Source organism: Wallemia ichthyophaga (genome assembly GCF_000400465.1).
Source record: "Wallemia ichthyophaga EXF-994 unplaced genomic scaffold scaffold1, whole genome shotgun sequence".
Taxonomy (NCBI): domain Eukaryota; kingdom Fungi; phylum Basidiomycota; class Wallemiomycetes; order Wallemiales; family Wallemiaceae; genus Wallemia; species Wallemia ichthyophaga.
The window spans coordinates 744,930-764,011 of NW_008806274.1; the positions used below are offsets into that span (position 1 = coordinate 744,930).

The 19,082-nt window shown below is 45.2% G+C and overlaps 9 protein-coding genes across 9 annotated transcripts; 4 read left to right on the top strand and 5 right to left on the bottom strand.

Moving 5' to 3' along the window:
* Positions 1-53: 53 nt before the first annotated feature.
* On the top strand, positions 54-2,089 carry J056_000335 (uncharacterized protein; the record flags this gene model as incomplete). Its single annotated transcript, XM_009267733.1, has 5 exons — positions 54-759; positions 814-1,268; positions 1,351-1,556; positions 1,611-1,755; positions 1,805-2,089. The coding sequence occupies 5 exons, from the start codon at positions 54-56 to the stop codon at positions 2,087-2,089; spliced, it is 1,797 nt and encodes a 598-aa protein (XP_009266008.1).
* Positions 2,090-2,700: 611 nt separating this feature from the next.
* J056_000336 (Methionine aminopeptidase 1) lies at positions 2,701-4,021 on the top strand (the record flags this gene model as incomplete). Its single annotated transcript, XM_009267734.1, has 3 exons — positions 2,701-3,065; positions 3,116-3,188; positions 3,245-4,021. 3 exons carry the CDS (start codon positions 2,701-2,703, stop codon positions 4,019-4,021), a joined length of 1,215 nt encoding a protein of 404 aa, XP_009266009.1.
* Positions 4,022-4,106: 85 nt separating this feature from the next.
* On the bottom strand, positions 4,107-5,350 carry J056_000337 (Ras-related GTP-binding protein A; the record flags this gene model as incomplete). The annotated part of the gene is made up of 4 exons (XM_009267735.1): positions 4,107-4,192; positions 4,239-5,200; positions 5,253-5,286; positions 5,338-5,350. The coding sequence occupies 4 exons, from the start codon at positions 5,348-5,350 to the stop codon at positions 4,107-4,109; spliced, it is 1,095 nt and encodes a 364-aa protein (XP_009266010.1).
* A 38-nt stretch (positions 5,351-5,388) lies between these two features.
* J056_000338 (Histone acetyltransferase KAT7) lies at positions 5,389-8,553 on the top strand (the record flags this gene model as incomplete). The annotated part of the gene is made up of 3 exons (XM_009267736.1): positions 5,389-5,956; positions 6,010-7,262; positions 7,321-8,553. The coding sequence occupies 3 exons, from the start codon at positions 5,389-5,391 to the stop codon at positions 8,551-8,553; spliced, it is 3,054 nt and encodes a 1,017-aa protein (XP_009266011.1).
* A 176-nt stretch (positions 8,554-8,729) lies between these two features.
* J056_000339 (Transcription factor prr1) lies at positions 8,730-10,753 on the bottom strand (the record flags this gene model as incomplete). The annotated part of the gene is made up of 3 exons (XM_009267737.2): positions 8,730-10,535; positions 10,581-10,650; positions 10,704-10,753. 3 exons carry the CDS (start codon positions 10,751-10,753, stop codon positions 8,730-8,732), a joined length of 1,926 nt encoding a protein of 641 aa, XP_009266012.2.
* Positions 10,754-12,479: 1,726 nt separating this feature from the next.
* J056_000340 (uncharacterized protein) lies at positions 12,480-14,799 on the top strand (the record flags this gene model as incomplete). Its single annotated transcript, XM_009267738.1, has 3 exons — positions 12,480-12,522; positions 12,573-14,206; positions 14,251-14,799. 3 exons carry the CDS (start codon positions 12,480-12,482, stop codon positions 14,797-14,799), a joined length of 2,226 nt encoding a protein of 741 aa, XP_009266013.1.
* A 93-nt stretch (positions 14,800-14,892) lies between these two features.
* On the bottom strand, positions 14,893-16,814 carry J056_000341 (Deoxyribodipyrimidine photo-lyase; the record flags this gene model as incomplete). The annotated part of the gene is made up of 3 exons (XM_009267739.1): positions 14,893-15,462; positions 15,509-16,009; positions 16,056-16,814. 3 exons carry the CDS (start codon positions 16,812-16,814, stop codon positions 14,893-14,895), a joined length of 1,830 nt encoding a protein of 609 aa, XP_009266014.1.
* A 391-nt stretch (positions 16,815-17,205) lies between these two features.
* J056_000342 (uncharacterized protein) lies at positions 17,206-17,508 on the bottom strand (the record flags this gene model as incomplete). The annotated part of the gene is made up of 2 exons (XM_009267740.1): positions 17,206-17,244; positions 17,395-17,508. The coding sequence occupies 2 exons, from the start codon at positions 17,506-17,508 to the stop codon at positions 17,206-17,208; spliced, it is 153 nt and encodes a 50-aa protein (XP_009266015.1).
* Positions 17,509-17,824: 316 nt separating this feature from the next.
* J056_000344 (uncharacterized protein) lies at positions 17,825-18,979 on the bottom strand (the record flags this gene model as incomplete). Its single annotated transcript, XM_009267742.1, has 1 exon — positions 17,825-18,979. The coding sequence occupies one exon, from the start codon at positions 18,977-18,979 to the stop codon at positions 17,825-17,827; it is 1,155 nt and encodes a 384-aa protein (XP_009266017.1).
* Positions 18,980-19,082: the final 103 nt, after the last annotated feature.

A 19,082-nucleotide genomic window follows, 5' to 3' on the forward strand; every position in this document is an offset into this window, starting at 1 on the left:
TTGAATAGCAAATTATAATTCAATTTATATTACGAATTAACTTTAATCTTCCCATGTCCAATTCTCTCGAAACTGAAATCATGCCCGCGCCGCCGCCGCCGCCTGGGAAGCAGGGCAGCAATCTATACCACAAACTAGAGAAGTTAGAGGAAGCAAAGTGGGTTAAGGGGGATGATGAAGACGCCGCACCAGCTTACGCGCCACACAGTCCATCTCCCCCTCCCGAAGCGCGTGCGGGAGAAGGTCAAGGGGAAGGTGAGCGAGAGCGGGAGATGGAGCAGAAGCAGAAGCAGCAGCAGCGAGAAGGGGAACAAGGAGAAGCGATGCCATACAACGCCAGCGCTGTGATGCCGCAAGCGTATCCGGCGCGATATACCAAACCGAGCACATCGCTAGCTCCGCATGTGAAGAAGAGCGCGCGCAAGCAAACTCAAACTAACGCGCACACTCTCAACAACAATCATGAGTGGTGTGACGCGTGTGGAGGTGAAGGGCGCGTTATCATGTGCGATGGTTGCGACAGCTCCTTCCATGCTAGCTGCTTCGATCCTCCGATGGATATGGGCGAGGTGGAACTAGGCGAAGATGCAGCGTGGTATTGCCGCACTTGTGCACATGCCAAAAGTCAATCTCACCCTCACTCCAACTCCAACTCCACCCAGCCATCCCATTGGGTTGGCCAGCTTTGCCATGCGCGCGATACATCCAACCCTACGTCATTCAGTCTACCGGTGGGTATACGCAACTATTTCGTCGGCGGTAGGTGCCTCGATTGGGTTGCGATAACGCGCTAACTGTAAACACCACGCACAGTCGAAACAGCCCATGATGGGTCTTACTCCACTTCGAACGACTCGAAACCGGTGAAAACGGATCGTTTCGGCGCAGCGCTGACGGAACGCGAAGCATACCCAACGCGAGACAAGAATGGTGGGGTAGTGAGGTGTTACAGGTGTCAAGGCACAGCAGCGCCAGCGTTGAGTGAGAGTGGGGATGTTGAGAGTGGCGGGAGTGTTAATAGCAATAGCAAAAGCAATAGCAAAGACACCCCCAATAATACCAGCAAACACAACACTCACCCACTCATCACCACACCATCTTCTACAAACGCAGCACACACGCAATGGCGTAAAATGGTCAGCTGCGATTACTGCAACTGCTACTGGCATCTCGATTGCCTTTCGCCACCTATCACTCACATACCGTCGCTCGCTCGTATGTGGATGTGCCCTTTGCATGCCGAACATGCAAAATCGATGCATATGGAGGTGAGTATTTTTCTGGTCGCTCTTTCAGCAGACCTCAACTCACACTCACACTCACAATCCCACTCCTACTTACACCACCAAGATGAAAAACAGAATACCGAAGGAGCACGTAAAAGAGGTAAACAAGAAGTTGGAGAGAAGTGATAGCGTTACTTTTATAGGCAATAAAAGTAAACGCTCGAAAAAGTTGGATGACCGGCTTGATAAGGAGAAGTTTCACATACCGGAAAGGTCGATACAGCTGGCATTTTGGGATAAGCTTTATGACAAGAGTGGGAGAAGGTCTAGGTAGGGGTGGTATTCTTGGTGGATATGAGTATGAGTGCTGATATAACAATACAGACTGAGCTACTCGAAATCATTCTTGGATGATGAACCAACTATCAACGCAGTAGATGGACTGATGGCGTTATCGAAGCCTACAGCGAGCGAGACACGGAAATTAGTGAGACGGGTAATGACGGGGAGAAGGGCGACATTGAAGGAGGTGAGTTGGTGGAGTGAATTGATACAGTTGATATTGACAATGAGCACAGGAAAAGAAGAGGAACCAAGAGGAGACAAAGAAAGAGATGAATACGATGAACATGCCTAATGCGACGAATACGACGAATAAGATGAATAACAAAGAAAGGGAAAGAGAGGGAGAAGGACAAGAGATATCAGATAGTAGCTCACTCAGTTCAGTGCCGATGAGTGATGATGAAAAAGAAAAGCCACCTCACTATGTGGATCATGCTCGGTATAACAAGCTGAGTACGATAGAGAGGCTTTTGCATTTAAAAGGGGAGAAGGAGACAATAGAGTTTTTAAGTCAGTGAATCGATTGTAATTATCTTGGTTGTTGACTGCGATGAGTGGTACACAGCCATTCAAATGGAATCAAAGTAGTAATATACCAAAGCTTAAGCCAACAAACACTAAGAGCCCCAAGTACGTGGACCATATTAGCGTCGGGAGCTGTGTGGCTATACCAGAGGATTTCGTTGTAAATCACCGCACACAGGCCAAGCAGACGGATATAAAGGAAATAAAAAAAATAAAACCAATAAAACCAAATTTCAGTCAAAGGACTTCTAGTTTGCAGTGTAATACGCACACACACTCACGCTATCCTAGCAATCTAATCCCAGTGGAGATGAAGGAGGAATTGAAGTTGGATAAGGATTGGGCAACGAATTTGCTGAATAATGCTTTCAATATGTAGTAGGCATGGTAAAGCACAATGCAGATGGCAATCAGCAAACAGCAGACAGCAGACAGCACACAGATATTTATATTTACATTTTATACCCTGGAATTTACTTGATAATATTTTATTTTTATTGATTTGTATTTTACTTGTTTGATCTCTACTTCCATCTCTAACATACGCCGCATACTCAACATGTCTTCGTGCGCGGGTTTAAACTGCGTGTCTACAAGCGCAACGATGCAATGTCCTAAGTGTAAGGATCTCAACATTTCTTCCTTCTTCTGCGGCCAAGACTGCTTTAGGAAAAGCTGGTCGAGCCACAAGACGGTGCACACACAGAACCAGCCCAGCCAACCCAGCCAAACTACAAACGATCCACATCTCCTCAAACTTGCGGCTGCTCTCCAGCAATCTGGCACCACCGGTATCGGCAAAGGCGAGCCTATCGAACAAGGCGCATACGACCCAAATCCAAATCATCCATACACAGGCACACTTAGACCCCACTATCCTCTTTCTCCGAGGTCTGCTGTCCCTCAATCTGTTGCCCTCCCTGACTACGCTAAAGACGGTACGCTCAACCTCCTCAAAGCCACTTACGGGTGAGTGTTGACTGTCTTCCCTATGCAGGTTACCCACGCGGTGAAACTAGATTGGCCAAAGGTCTCGCTTCTGTAAAGAGGCTGTCCGAGGTGGAGATTGATACCATGAGACGCGTTTGCAGGGTGCGTGGTTCTTTGTCTCACTCTTTTTTTACATCCAAATCTAATTTTCTCTTCAGCTCGGCCGATACGTCCTTAATCAGACTGGAAACCAAATCAAGCCAGGTGTCTCCACAGACCAGCTCGATAAATACGTTCATTCGCTCTGCATGGCCAACAACGCCTACCCGTCTCCGCTCAACTACCATGGTTTTCCAAAATCAGTTTGCACCAGTGTAAATGAAGTCATCTGCCACGGCATACCCGACAAGCGCAGACTGAAGCAGGGCGACATTATTAACCTTGACATAAGTCTGTTCAAGAATGGCTTCCACACGGATCTCAATGCTACTTTCGCTGTTGGGGAGATAGATGGCGAGAGTCAGCGGCTGATCGACACTACGCGTAGAGCGCTCGATAACGCAATCGCCATCTGCAAACCAGGCACACCATACAGGAACATTGGCGGGGAGATACAGCCGACTTGCGACGAGCAGGGCTTCTCAGTCGTCAAGACTTACACAGGTCATGGCGTTGGCAGAGAGTTCCATCAGGCGCCAACTATCCTCCATCACTCCAATCTGCGCAGCAAGGGCGAGATGAAAGTGGGGCAGATATTCACTATCGAACCTATGGTAAATGCTAGCAAGAGCTACCATGTTGAACATTGGAATGATAATTGGACTGCTGTTACTCGCGATGGCGTTAGGAGTGCGCAGTTTGAAGAAGCTATTCTCATCACTGAGGGTGGTTGCGAGGTTCTCACTGCGGATGACGATTATTCTCCACCTGCTGACCATATCTCCATTCCCCATGTAAAGGCTGATGAGGGTGTTGTCACGATCAGTGATATATAGACATTGACATGATTTTAGGGATTTGCGTATATAGATTTGTATATAGATGGATATTTCTGTGTATATAGACAGATGCATAGTTTTGTCATACCTCACTCCCTATGTAGGTATTCTCCACTCTCTCGAAATAGGGCTTGGCTAAGCGTATGTTCATCTGTATAGCAGATGGTGCTGTAAAGTAGAGTTAAATTAGTTTGTGCAACACGCACATACCCACGTATATCGATATTCTCCGTTATCACTAGTATGTATGTGTTGATAGTGAGCGGTTCGAGTACCGCGTTGTAGTCCATCTCCGTCAGTTGCATTGAGTTGAATTGGTTGTTGAGCTTGGCGCACGACTGCTTGAATGCCTTGATAAGTTGCGATATCTGCTCGAATCTGTGCCTGGATATTGTGAGATTCCGGGTGGGTATGTGAGTGTATTGGTTGGGGTGGGAGTGGTGATGCTGGTGATGCTCCTGCTCTCGCTCCTGCTCACAATCGCAATCGCACTCACATTCACACTCCCACTCATCACCACCCTCTAAATCCCACTCCTCGCCGTCCTTGCGCAGTGTCGTCTTCCCAATGACGAGAAAAGTGCTCCTCTCAAACAGCACCACCTCAGCAGCGTGTGTGGTACTAGCGAAGTGCGCCAATGCACTGCTCATCTTGCCCGACGACGGCAGCAACTTGGTAACTATCTTAGACCACGCCTTGTACAGCGACTGATCCCATATGCTAGTCATGTAGCATTCCGTGTGTATGCCCGGTGTACCTCTTCCTGTGTCGAAGAGTGGCTGAAGGGAGTGAAGAATTTCAGCCTTGCGTCTGCTATACACTAAACAAGCGTCGTGTTTGGCGATAAGATCTGTTTTGTTAATGAGGATGAACAATCTGAGCGGGGTGTCGGAATTGGTGTCGCTGTCTTTCAAACACTGTAGACTTTGTATAAACCAGTCGAGCTCTTGGGATGCAGCGGATGGGGGAGTGGTGATGTCGAATACGTAGATGAGAACACTGACGTTATGGTACAGGTGTGTGTCACTCCCACTCCCGCTTCCCCCTGAATCACAGATAAGCAGACTGAGTGAGTTGAGCAGCTCGAGTGGGTGGGAGTGTGACTGCGCATGCGACTGCGATGGAGATGGCGATGCGATAGAAGGGGATGCTTGAATATTTGAAGGGTGTTTGTTGCTAAGTGGGTGTCAGTGTGAGTTTGTGCGCCACCATTCAACACCAGACTAACAAAATAATAGACCTCATCGAAGCTTTACCAGCGCCTATTAAAAATTAGAGTTGGTCTATTGAATTTATAGCAACGATCCACCCACCACTCTTTCCCATCAGCAGCACTTTCTTCATCTTCTTCATCTTCACCGTCGATGAACAACGACGACAACAGCGACTACTGGGCGTATATCGCAGGCATAAGAGATCTGGGCGTGGGCGGGAGCACATCCACTCACCCGACCCAACACATCACCCAGAGCAGCACCAGTAAACAAGATAACTCTGAAAGCGATGCTTCTGGTGAAGATGACGTTGAATTGGATTTGGATTTAGATTTAGATTATACGCGTGTGACCCAGCAGCCAGCTCACTTGGCTCATCCACATCATCCACCCACCCAAATGAGCCACAACGACGTAGAATCGCGCAACCAGCGTGAAAGTCGCATCAGAAGCGATCTCACCACCGCCAGTGCCTCTTACATAAACGAAACGCTCAACCAGCGCACCAAACGCGACAAACAGGGCTCGAATCCGAAACGCGATGCAGGTAGTTCGGGCGACGCGGATAACGGAGTTGATAACGCAGGTAACAACAGAAATACTAGCACAAACAGTGGACACAGTCTACGCTGTGCTTATTGCTTGGGCGACTACGCGTATAATAACAAGACGCAGAGACAAGAAGCTATGGTGACATGTGCACGCTGTGCGAGTAGTGGTGGGTAGCACCGTAGTTGATATCACCCGATTTCTAACAACCCCCAAAAACAGCTCACCCTACCTGTTTGCACTTCACACCTACCCTCACACAAAACGCTCAGGCATACGACTGGTGTTGCGTCGATTGCAAAGGGTGCGAGGTTTGCAGACATAAAGGAAACGAGGATGATATCATCTTCTGCGACTTATGCGATCGTGGTTGGCACATGCATTGCTTGAGTCCTGCCATCACTCAACCCCCACCGGGTGATTTTGCCTGTCCTGTGTGTAGAGGTGTGTCTTATCAGCAGCGGGTTGAGGAAGAGGAAGATAAAAGGAGAGAGGAAGAGAAGGAGAAGGATAAAGAGAAAGAGACATTGATAGCACAGTCTACTTCCCCTACAAACACCAATCACACAACGAAACATACCACTACAAACCCAAGTCTCCCACACCACACCTCACAATCACCTCTAGCTCTACAACTCCAAATGCAGCTGCAGAATCCAACGCTCGCCCCAACTTTCCAACCTCCGCCGCCAATGCACGACAACCAACCAACACCGCGACAATCAGCAACCATCCTCAACGCTAGTAAAGCAATGCTGATGGGAAGACAGACACTGCCGCACTCACTTCTCCCTCAAACGCCCGATTTAAGCACTGTGGTTCCCACTGAGACACCACTCAAAAGAGGCAGAGGTAGACCACCAAAGAAAGTGCAGGATGGCCCATTAGGTACTCCTCACTTATTCAAGGATAAGCCTGATAAACCTAAAAATCCGGTTGGGAGGCCACCAGGACCGAGAGCGTCACTAAGTGCTCCCAAGAGAATAAACACTTTTGTCGTTATCGATAATGATGAAGATAAGCTTGTGGAGAAGGAAAAGAAAGAGAGGGATGAGAGAGAGGAGAAGGAGAAGGAGGAGAAAATTGATATGGGAAAAAAGAAACATGCTGAGAATATGCAGGTGGATGGCCAACCACATAAGCAAGAACATCGACAATCACCTTATCCAGAGACTCGGGACGACTCAGGGCAGCAGCCGATGGAGGGTGTGGATACTGCTGAGAGTGCTGCTCCATCTGCACCTGTTGAACAGTCTTATAGGGAAATGCAGCAACTCCAGCAAATCTCCCAAAAAACCCTCCAACAACCTCCTCATCCACACCATATTAACAGTGAAGACAAGGAGAATGAGCACGACACAGAGGATAATGACCCATTTGGTGGTGTGCTCAAACCCGATGAAGCCCAAGTGCTACATACGACCCCACATGCGGAAGAGAAGAACAAATTTGAAATTACACGCAGAAGAGCTGAGGTAGGTTTCCAGTTTGCTTTAGCTTTCCCTTACATCCCGACTAACAACCACCAATTAGATCGAACTGCAGCAGAAAGCAAAACGACCAGCCCAAGTACTACAAACAGTGCCATCAACCTCACACACGGACGAGCACAAGTCAAAATCGCAGCCCATCAAATCGCTCCTCTTTGGCGACTACGAGATACAAACTTGGTACGCCGCTCCGTATCCTGAAGAATACACCAATCTACCCAACGGCAGAATGTATCTGTGCGAGTGGTGCTTGAGTTATCGTAAATCTGAATTTCAAATGAAGAGGCACCATCGCAAGTGCAAATACCACTCTCCACCAGGCGATGAAATATACCGGAGTGGAAATGTAAAGATATTTGAAGTTGATGGTCGCAAGAATAGAATATACTGTCAGAATCTCTGTCTCCTCGCAAAGATGTTCCTTGATCACAAGACGCTTTATTACGACGTAGAGCCTTTCCTCTTCTACGTAATCACTCAGCATACACCGCTAGGGGAGGAATTTGTTGGATATTTCAGCAAAGAGAAACGCTCGGGTATGGGATACAACCTAAGTTGCATCATGACGCTCCCTATTCGACAAAGGAAGGGATGGGGCATGTTTGCGATAGATTTCAGCTATCTGTTATCGCGCAAGGAGGACAAGATCGGTACACCCGAACGACCACTGTCGAAACTTGGTTTGCTGTCGTATAAGAGATACTGGACGACGGCTATTTACAAGGCTTTGCTTAATACACCCGAACCACACACTCTAGGACAATTGAGTGATGTTACAGGAATGACAATTCCAGATGTTACTTACACCCTCCGACTCAATCATCTCATTCATGGCGTCAACACGGGCGATGGGGAAAATCACTACGTCAACGAATCTAACACTTACAGAACTCGAACGAATAAGCCAGTGCTTGAGGAACACCCAGAAAGAGTGAAGAATGACGACCCTACTAGTGTGCCAGTACCGCCACCAAATAGTTACAGAATTAGCTTTAATAGAAATACACTGGAAGCTTACCTAGCAAAAGATGCTATAAAGGGTTATGTTAGACTTGATAAGGATCAGCTGAGGTGGCAGCCATTCATTACTCATCATACACAATTGTTCAAATCTGATGACAAGGAGAAGAAGGTTGATGAGGAAGGGAAAAAGGAGAGTAGTGATAATGTAGAACAGCGTATAGCGCAACAAACAGACCAGCAAATAGAAGAGCATAATGACGAACCATCTTCACAGCAGACACAACCCCCACAAGATACCCCAATGACATGCTAAGTTAATCACACTACTAATCAAGAGAGTATCAAATAAACAAATATTCTTGTACAAGTACTACAATATTTAAACAAAGAGTGTTTTCCTTAAAAGTTGAAAAAATTGAAGAGGTTGAAGAGATAGAAGGGATTGGTAGGATAATACAGCGTGAGATTTGGTGATAAGCGTAAGTGTCGTTAGTCTATAAGTTCTTCAAATCTGCCCCTCTTTCTATGGATATGTGATTCAACGCTGTCGTCGTCCATGGCACGTTTAGCAGCAGCAGTAGCTATAGCCACTGGTGACGCTCTTCCTTGATAGTTGCTAGAGCCATCCATAGCACCCGAAGCTAATATACCTTGCAACATATTAACATAATTCTCATCTGACATTCCCATTGAAGCTAATGGATTAACAGTTTCACCATCATCGCTCGTCATTGCTTGGGCAGCTAGAGTTGCAGGGTTGAAGTGAGAATGAGAATCCTGATCTTGATGATTTGGTTGTGGTTGTGGTTGTGGTTGTGCCTGTGGTTGTGGTTGTGCAGGCTGCTCTGTTTGCTCTGGTTGCTCCGACTGACTTTGTTGATTAGGTATAACTGCTTGAGCTGTCGATTGTAAGGCTTCAGATATGGATTGGTCATTGAGTGGTGGTAAACCTAGCGCACGTGGCACTTCACATAATTGTTGCATCGTCTTGAGATGTAATAAGTGCTTCTCTACCATACCAAATAAACCTTCTTTGGTAAATGGTTTTGGTAGAATATCATTCATTCCGTGGCTAAAGTAGTTGAGAATGTCATTTGGATTGCTATTAGAAGTCATTGATATAATTGGTGTCATTGGGTCAAATTGTCTGATAAGATTTGTCGCTGCAACTCCATCGAGATTTGGCATGACAATATCCATCAACACTAAATCATACTTGGTGTAATTCATTTTGTTTACCGCTGACACTCCATCGTCCGCAACATCTATAGTGCATCCGAATATTTGTAGAAACTTGGATGAAAGCTTCCTACACACTGCATCATCTTCAACTAGCAATACCCTCGGTGGTACTGTCCAATGAGCTTCAGGTTTTTGAAGACTTTGTAAGCTTATGGGGGGATCTTGGGGTTCTTGTTTAACAATCGATGTAGATGCACCGAGATTTGAAGTTTGTGCGGCTGGTTGTTGTTGATAAACGTTGTTTTCACCGTCTCGTTGTCTGAGCTGACCCAATGTGAAGACTTTCAAACCTTGAGTTGAGGGAGTTGCAGATGTGGGGGCTGACTGAGCTGTGGATTGAGATGCTGACTGAGATGCTGATTGAGATGTTGAAGTCACTGATTGAGGCTGAGGGCCATGCACCATTGGTGGTGTGGGTTGTACTTGGGAGGAAGATCTCTTTCGTTGAGAAAACTGAGTGATTCTGCCATTCAAATCGTTTAAGAGGTTAAAGGAACTTAAAGAAGCATCTTTGTAGTTGGATATAAGTCTATTAACGTTATCGCTGTCAAGGTAATTGTTATTACTTGAGATATTCTGTTGGATGAGGTGATGTAAGATACTTTGCATATGTTGATCCTGGTTGATAAGAGAGCGCTGAAAAGACATGATACCATTTACTACGTGATTATAATTGGATTGTAAGTTGTTCAGCTGAAAATTCGATTCCTGTTGATTTTTGGTCAAGTTTTCAATTTGTTGTTGAATGTTAGTAATCTCGTTTACAGTTGTCTGGTTTTGTAATTCTTGCGCAGCGTTTGTATTCTGTTGTTGAGCAGTTGGTTTACCTTTACCAGTAGGAGCTTTTCTTTTGATATTTTCAAGGGAATGACGACAGTTAGCTTTGAATTCGGGATGTTTAAATTCCCAAGTCTGATCACCCCAAGGTTTCTCTTCACCTTCCTCCCTCTTTACTTTGTGAAAATCGTATTTGTTTAGTTGTCTAACGAAAGAAGCAAAGTTTGAGTGTTTGAAGTGGCGTGGAAGTATTTGTTTAGTGAACTCGTTCATTTCCTGTGTAATGTCAGATGTGAGTTTATATAACATCAGATAACACACCTTCACAACAAATGATTCACCTGAAGGGGACCAACAAACAACAGAAGAGTACTGCGAATCTTCAAGCATCCTTGATTAAGAAATATAAGTCGTTTACTTGATAAATCTTAGTCAACCACTCACATGAACAATTTCTTTACGAAATCTGAAGGACCAGAAGAATTGTTATTCATTGGTTGAAATGAAGGTTGAATAGAATTATCACTCTGTATAACTGATTGCCATTGATCTTGTGGTTGTGCTGTGGTTGTGGGTACAGTACTAGCAGTACTAGGAATACTTCCTGAGCTCCCAGCACCACTAGAATTCCATCCGGAATTCCAATTATTTGTTGAATAATATAAATTATTATTGAATTCCATATCCTTGACGTTTATTTGATAGGTTTGCTGATATGATTTATTTGGTTTAAATTACAAGATAATCTTTAGAAAAATTTCAACAGCAATGCATAATCCTTTTTATAAAGGTAATTGACTTAATAATCTCCTCTCAATCTCATAATAGTCTGCGTCTTGATCAAGTTCCATTGATTGATATGGTTCAATGCAACTTGATCTTCTACTATTCCCCTTACCTGCTATTTGTGCATATGACCAAGGTGATGTTGATCCAACGCTTGAATTCGATTGAGGTGGTGATGAAATGGTTTTGAATGTGTTGTTTATAGTATTCATCGTATTCATAGCATTCATTTGCTGAATCCTTTCATTCTTCTCTTCTTCTCTTGTCTCCCTCCTTGTTGTTGGACTAACTGACAAGTTCAATTTCAAATCTGGGTATTGCTCCAATGACGCAGCAGCAATCGCTTTAGCGTTAGTATCATGAACATGTGCAACTGACTTTGAAGGAGGCTTTGGTGCTCTTCCTGATGATTTATCCCAGCAAGATTCACCAGAAACTACGAAAACTGGAATCTTTAGCGTCATTGCAGTCTTGATTTCATCAAAGCAGAGTGCTTTACTAGTTTCAATGCGTGTTGGCGGACGTGGACCACCTCTAGTCAAACATTTTGGTCCATTCTTGCAACTATTACGCTCTGCCCAATTAGTGAGGCCACATTGAGCGCAAACCCAATCGCCGAACTGCGAATAATAAGCCAATAAAACACCCAACCAAATCAAATCTCACCTTCCAAAAGTAATCAATGGTAATATCATTTCTACCAATTTGTGCAAGGTGCCTGATAAGCAATGGTGATGTTTGGTGTGCCTTACTGCCGACACCGGGTAACTTTAATTGAGCGGGTGTAAGGTGCTGAGGAATATCGCAGTAAATGGGTAAATAAGCGATGGTTGATCTATCCTTTCCAACTCCTTTAAGCTTCAAAAGATCCTGTGTGCTTCTAACTTGCAACGATCCCAATGAAGGACCAAGCCATTGGACTAAAACTAAGACAATCTTCCTATCATCAGATCTTGCAAGTGGTGGAGCTGGTAGTCCAGAAACACTGACAGGTGGACTCAGTGGCGGTGAATTGTAATTCTGTGAAAGTGTGATATCATCTAAGCTCGTCTTTGGGTTGAGTACGCGCTCCCTGATCCTATCGTAGTAGCTGTCCATATTTACAATATATTCACAGAAACTTGATCGTCCGTGTGATAGTGTTGGCTACGATGGCTGTTTGTCACCCCATCTCCTTATCCGCCAAGACTCTTCTAGAATTTCATGAGGCTTTTATTGTTTCGTATCTCGTTTATTCATTTATTGTAAATTATATCACGCTCACGGTTATTCCCGGGTTTATTTGAGTGTGTGAATATTTTGAGGTATACGTTATCAGCCTGTATTTCGAGATTGAGTTAACAGCTTTGTTGTACAACTCTAAACACCACTAGACCACCAAATATCTCTCAATATCTCTCAAATTGTTATTTGTCCTTCTTCTTCTCAACGTCGATGATCAAATCGATTTACTCTCGACAGCACAGCTCAACGACGCGTACGCATTCTTCTCTACACACCTCAACTCCCCACTTATCTTACTCTCAGCTCCAAATACGCCTCCTGTCCCTCAATTGAAGAAATCTATTCTCAAGGAGAACGGTACACCTGCGAAAGGCAACTCAGTTCGATTCTTTAGCAGGGATGCTAACTCTTCAACGCCTTCATTCGAAAAACCAAAAGAAAGCGATAATCACAACCTTCCTAGTCTAGATATCATCTCTAATTCCCCAAATCCCTTTTCAAGGCCAATGCCTGCTAATCACCCAGCTTCTATACAAGATGATAGCTTGGTTGATGAACAAGTAAAGGATATCCCGCGTTCTTCCCCTCCAAAATTGGAATCTGATGGTGCAGATAGCCTCGTTGATAGTGCTGTGGACTTGGAGAGATTACGATTGCTTGAAGACGTCGTTGACGCTCTCAAGAATGAGCTCGACGTTGAGAGACAGCGTCACCAATCCGCACAAAATGAAGTTGAGCGTATCTCAAATGTATTGGATAATAATCATGTTGAAGATCAATTGAAATCAATGCAGACTTCGTATCAAACGTTGAAAGATAAGATTACTGATAAGATCAAGCATTATGAAACGGAAATTTCTGTGTACAATACACGCATCGAGCACTTGGAATCGTCTAATCAATCACTCGAATCCACAAACAGCTCACTGAGCAACACCAATACAACACTCGAATCTGAAAATATATCCTACAAGAATACGCTCACTGAATTACAATCAACCAGGCAAGAATTAGAAAGAGCATTAGATATCACACGTGAGGAACACAACAGCGCGCTGACAGCGAGGGATGAAGAGCGTGCACATTCGGACTCTTTAGCGGTAAAGCTCAGTGAGCTACACAAAAAGTTGGAAGGTTTACAGAAAATAATTGCTAATAGATCGAATGAGCAGATGCTATCGCAGTTAAAACAACTCCGAGACAATTCAATGGAGCAGTTGGCAGAAATGCACGACGAGCTAGCGAATCAAAGAGACAAATACGAGGCACAGATTCACACACTTCAAACCCAACTAAATGAATCCCTAGACGAGCGTATCAAACAGGAGCACAAGTCTAGCACTCTCAGTCATCAAGTTGAAACTATGGAAGCTGAACTGCGTAGCGCTGATGAAGAAATGGCTAATTCCTTCAACTCTCATCAAGTAGAACTGAACGCTTTGCGCAGTCGTATTGAAGAGCTCTCAGATATGCAGCGACAACACGAAATCGAAAATCAAAATCAAGCTCCAACCATGGAGATGCAGCAAGAGATGCAACAACTCAACATTTCGATGGAACAATTCAAGGAACATACTGCTGCTTTAGAGAAGGAGTTAAGTGATTCACAGCGGATATTGCATAACGAGAGATCGCAGTCGGAGAATGTCTTTGAACGACTTTCTGCGCTACAGGCAGAATATGACGACTTGAGCGAGATGAACATGGAGCTTGAAAAATCGCAGATAAGGTTACAGAAAGAGATTACGAGTTCAGGCAAATATCATGACCAGTCGCATGTCATCGAGAAACTTACAAGGGATATGGAGAGATACAAGCAGGCACACAACAACGATGAGCTTGTGATTGACAAACTTCAAGGCGAAAACGCGAGACTTGTTGAAGATTTCGAAAATATCAAGATTGCTTTGCAGGCAAAGCAGCAAGAGGTACACTCTGTAAGTCTTCAGATGAATAGTTTAACAAAGACTAACTTGATTAGGTGCGACGGATATCAGGTGTGCAGAAATTACTAACATCCGACGACACAACCATGAACAGTTCAAGACGCACATCCAGGCGCTCATCAGGGTTTGAAGGTAAATTGCCATCGCGACCTGCGATGCTAAGACGAGAAAGTAATCCTCCCAGAGACGACAGGCCATCAGAGGTACTAAGACGGTCTGCGACTACGCCATCCACCGATGTTCCTCCCCGTCCTCCTACTTTGCAAGGTAGCAGACGGAGAAAATCAGAGGCTATGCGCACCTTCCTGGGATCTTCCACATCCACTGTGAAGCCACTATCTAATCGTACGGGGATTCTCGAACGGTCGCCGTCGCCACCACCATCAAACACTACCCACAGCTCTATCAACGTGTCTCACGGCCAAAATCAGGACATACGTTCACCCTCGTTCATAAATGGTGTTCAGGACCAACACCACGATGCACATGCTCAACTAGAAAGAATGGCGACCTCGGAATTGAGCTTTGACAGCTCTACGCCATCACTCCCCGAGCTATCTGGACAATTATCATTTGAAGTGTAATGTTTATAAGAAAAATGCAAACGAGGAAGCTGCTTATTTATAATTTAAATTCATAACAACAGTTTGTATTAATAATATTACCAACTAGACTATTTACTCCTTTCCAAGAGCCTTCTTGTAGCGTGAGAGTGCTCTATCACGCGCGAACTTGTGATCGACAAGTGGCTTAGGATAGTTAAGTTTTTGAAATTCGTTCTTTGAGAGGTGCTTGGATGGTTCAAAAAGAGCAGGTGGTTTGATATCTCTCAATTCAGGTAGCCAATGGTGAATGTACTCGCCACTAGGATCTGCCTTCTGCGATTGCGAGATAGGATTAAATATTCTGAAGTAGGGTTGAGCGTCTGTGCCTGTACCTGCAGACCACTGCCATCCCCCATTATTCGATCCGAGATCGTGGTCAATGAGCTCCTTTGCGAATATCCTTTCACCTTCTCTCCAGTCTAACATGAGGTCCTTGCAGAGATACGAGGCGACTGTCATTCTCATCCTGTTGTGCATCCAGCCCGTTGTTGTGAGCTGGCGCATCGCAGCATCGACTATTGGCCAGCCTGTCTTGCCTTGATGCCATGCATCGAGGTGCTCTTGGTTGTATTCCCACTCAACGAATCTGTACTGTCTCAAGAATGGGTGACCCATTGATACGCGAGGCTGTACACACAGTACCTGAGACAATTTAAAGGCGTGTCATTTTACTGCTGCAAACACTCACATTTTGATAGAAATCTTTCCAGATGACCTCCTGTGACCACATCCCAACACCAGATTCTCTAGTAATGTCCATGTTATATCCGCTCTTCAGCTTCTGGGCTCTATTGAAACACTGTCTAACGCTGATCTGTCCAGAGGCGAGATAAGGTGAAATTTTGGAAGTCGTCTCACCAGTGGTGATGTTACGCCCATCAGCATATTGTTTGATTCGCGAATTTCTGTCATCCTTCTCTGCACCTTCGCCTAATGGCGTCGACTCAGTCGCTTCTTCACGATTCTTGTAGTGGAGGAACCGGTCCAAGATTTCACTGGCAGTTGTGCGCCCAACTGGCCAGAGTTCTCTCATTTTATCCTTGTCGTGACATTCAAAGCCTGCAATCTCGTCAGGTACTTGTTTTTCAAACAGTGCCTTGTAGTCTTCTTTCGCTGATATATTGTTAGCACCAATACGCTCAGTTTCATCGCGATGTGTAGGGTCCTCAAGCACGATCTTTTGCCATCCCTTGCGGAAATGTGAGTATTTGTTTGAGTTATAATATCAAACACACCTTCAAGTACGCGGTGAAAGTCATTGGAGGCTTAGAAGTAGTCTTCGTGAGTACCTTGAAAGGTGGGACGACCATGTTATCATGCTCCAGCTGCACCTCTACCTCCTGCTCATTTGCAAGATTAATAAGCTGCATGTCTCTGAACAGCTCATCGATCTCGTACTCGATATTGCCGTAAAGATGTTTAGAATTGTATTGCTTGACGAAATCGATGACTTTCTGTGGAATATGCTGACGCTGCTCTACTGTGAAGGTGTATAGCGGTATGTTCATCTCCTCGAGCTCCTCCTTGAGACTTTTCAATTTGCGGAGCACGAAATCGATTCGTCTGCACGATCTGTCGTGCGCTTCGTAATCCTGTGGGGAGAAAACGTGTATTATGATGAGGGGAATGTTATGCTCCTTAGCGTATTCATATGCAATTGTCAGTCCACGGGAGTCAACTATTCTCAAATCATGCATACGCATCCAGAACACGACACTCTTTTCATCATCACTGTGAGCTTGCTTTGTGCGTTCTTGTATAGCTTTATTCAGACGTAATACCGGTGGATTCTCATCTATCCTGTCCGCTTTCGCTATCGAGCAGGCCTTGACGCGACCATATGACGGATACCCACCGAGGTTCTCTTCTTTCTTGATCTTTTCCTGCGTTTGCTTCTTGTTCTCGTGGAGGTGAGGGCTAGGTGAGCGTGTGGCTGCTCGCTTTACGCCTGCTTCCTGTATTGGCGACGACGGCTCTTTCTTTAGATTTCCCATTGTCGGTTTAGCGTTGCGTATTAATGAGCGAAGAATACTGGAGTTACTGAAGAGAGCGGACGCGTTTCAGGACATTCTTGGAGCAAGGTTCAGTGACGTCAACTGAAGCCGAAAATATTAGCAATCACGATACAAAAATAAATCAAAAAAAAGTCATAAAAATAGCAAAATAGATCTCAAATATTGGCTTTGGATGAGCTGCCGACGGCATCTCCGTACTCTTGCGTGTTCTCGAGCTGAGCCTCAACATACTCTTAATGTTTGTCAAGAGTGTCTTGGTAGAATTCTTGGTTGAAAAGCTTCGATTTGTTGAAATCATCAACACTCTTATCATGCTCTATGTCAGAGCTGTCTTAATTGCCACCAGTTTCCTTTGGAGCGTACCAGAGAGTTAGACGTGTACTTTCCCCAACACCATGATCTTACCACCCTACTCGGTGTCAGTAGGATAAGCCTTGTAACAAATAACGGTGCTTAAATATTAGTCAGTCCTATACTGCGCTCTATTGGTAGAGAGCTTGATGTCCGTTTGCCATCACTGTAAGTAGGATAGTCTGGGGTCGCTAGAAGCTGGCCTTACACTGGTTGAGCTTGAGCTTGGCATCAACTGGCCGTCGTTGTGCATCGTAGGAGGATCGACATCGCTGTCTCGTGCGATTGCAGAGTATGCGACATGCGCAAGACCAATTGACATTGTGGACACAGTGAATAGACTATTGAAGACTTGAGTAAGGAGCATGGCGATTGTGTTGTGAAAAAGGAAGAAGACGCTAGAGCGCGTTTTGAAAACCCTTCCGAACAACTAGAAGCAATGTGAAATATTTCACCGCGCTCATGAGAATGGCTTTCCTTGAAGCTATGGGCTGAGTCATGAAAACATTGTGTGAAAGAAGCCAATGTCAGAGTGGAAGGATGTCAAAACGCCACCTCCATCATCGCAGTCTTGCCTTTAAAATACTCACTTTCCACACCACTCACCGCTCACACTGCCAAGTTTAAATGTATTGCATCTATGCATCCGCTAAGAGACTATCCAACAAAGCATCCTGTTCAGCAGTCTTGAGGTGATCCACAAACCAACTCAGCCCCACTCCGCTTTCGAAGAAAGACTGGAGGTCGCTGAGCGAGAGGTTAACTCTATGATCAGTAATGCGAGATTGTGGGTAATTATAAGTTCTAATTTTATCGCTTCTATCCATATTCCCAATCTGACTAATGCGACCCTTCTTCCTCTCATCGATCTCATCCTGCATTCTCTTACTGAGTAATCTCGACGAAAGGACCTGATAAGCGCGCTGACGATTCTGCTGCTGTGAGCGAGTATCCTGCATACTGACTTGTATGCCTGTGGGTATATGTGTCAATCGCACTGCGCTTTCTGTCTTATTGACATGCTGTCCACCTGCACCCCTCGCTCTCATCACCTCGAGCCGGACATCTTTCTCGTCGTAGAGGGCTTTCTCGGCCATCTTGTCCACTACAGGCATAACAAGGACGCCTATAGTGGAAGTATGCACGCGACCCTGCGTTTCTGTAAGAGGAACTCTCTGCACTCTATGGACGCCTTTCTCGAAACGGAGCAAGGGCCATGTATCAGTCCCTTTTATTTCCAAAATCGCCTCTTTGATAGCGCCGCTGACCTCATTGTTGACATACGTCGTGCTGAGCAGGGAGCTTGACCAGCGTTGCGAGTCGCTGAATGCTGTATACATCTTGAGCATATCCTGTACGAATAGAGCGGATTCAGAACCACCTACACCCGCCTTCAATTCTAGTAGGATTCCCTTGGGTGATAGCTGGCTGTGAGCGTTGGAGGCTAGAATGGCCTCAGTGAGGCTATTGTAGTTGGATTGAAGCACTGCGCTACACTCTTCCATCTCGGCTGCAGCCATCTCGCGCAAAATATCGTCCGGCTCGTCAGAAGCCATCTTCTCGGTTGTGTGGAGCGTATCCATCGACTGCTGGTAGCTGCTGTATAAATCTGGCAGCGTATCAAGCTCCTTGAGTCTGCGAGATCGAACTGCTAGCGTCTTGTTGTCGAGATCGGATGACTTCTCAACCAACGACAGCCGCTCATCGAGGTACTTGTTCGCTAGCTTGAGTAGTTTATCGTGTCGTGTGTTTGCGCTGAGTGGACGCGCCCATCTGCATAAACTCAATCTCATCCCAAGCTCAAGCTGATGATCGCAATTACGAATAGAATATGATTACATTGGAATTAAAGTATTTAGATAATTCAGTTTCTTTAAAAATTCTCAAGAGTTTTGA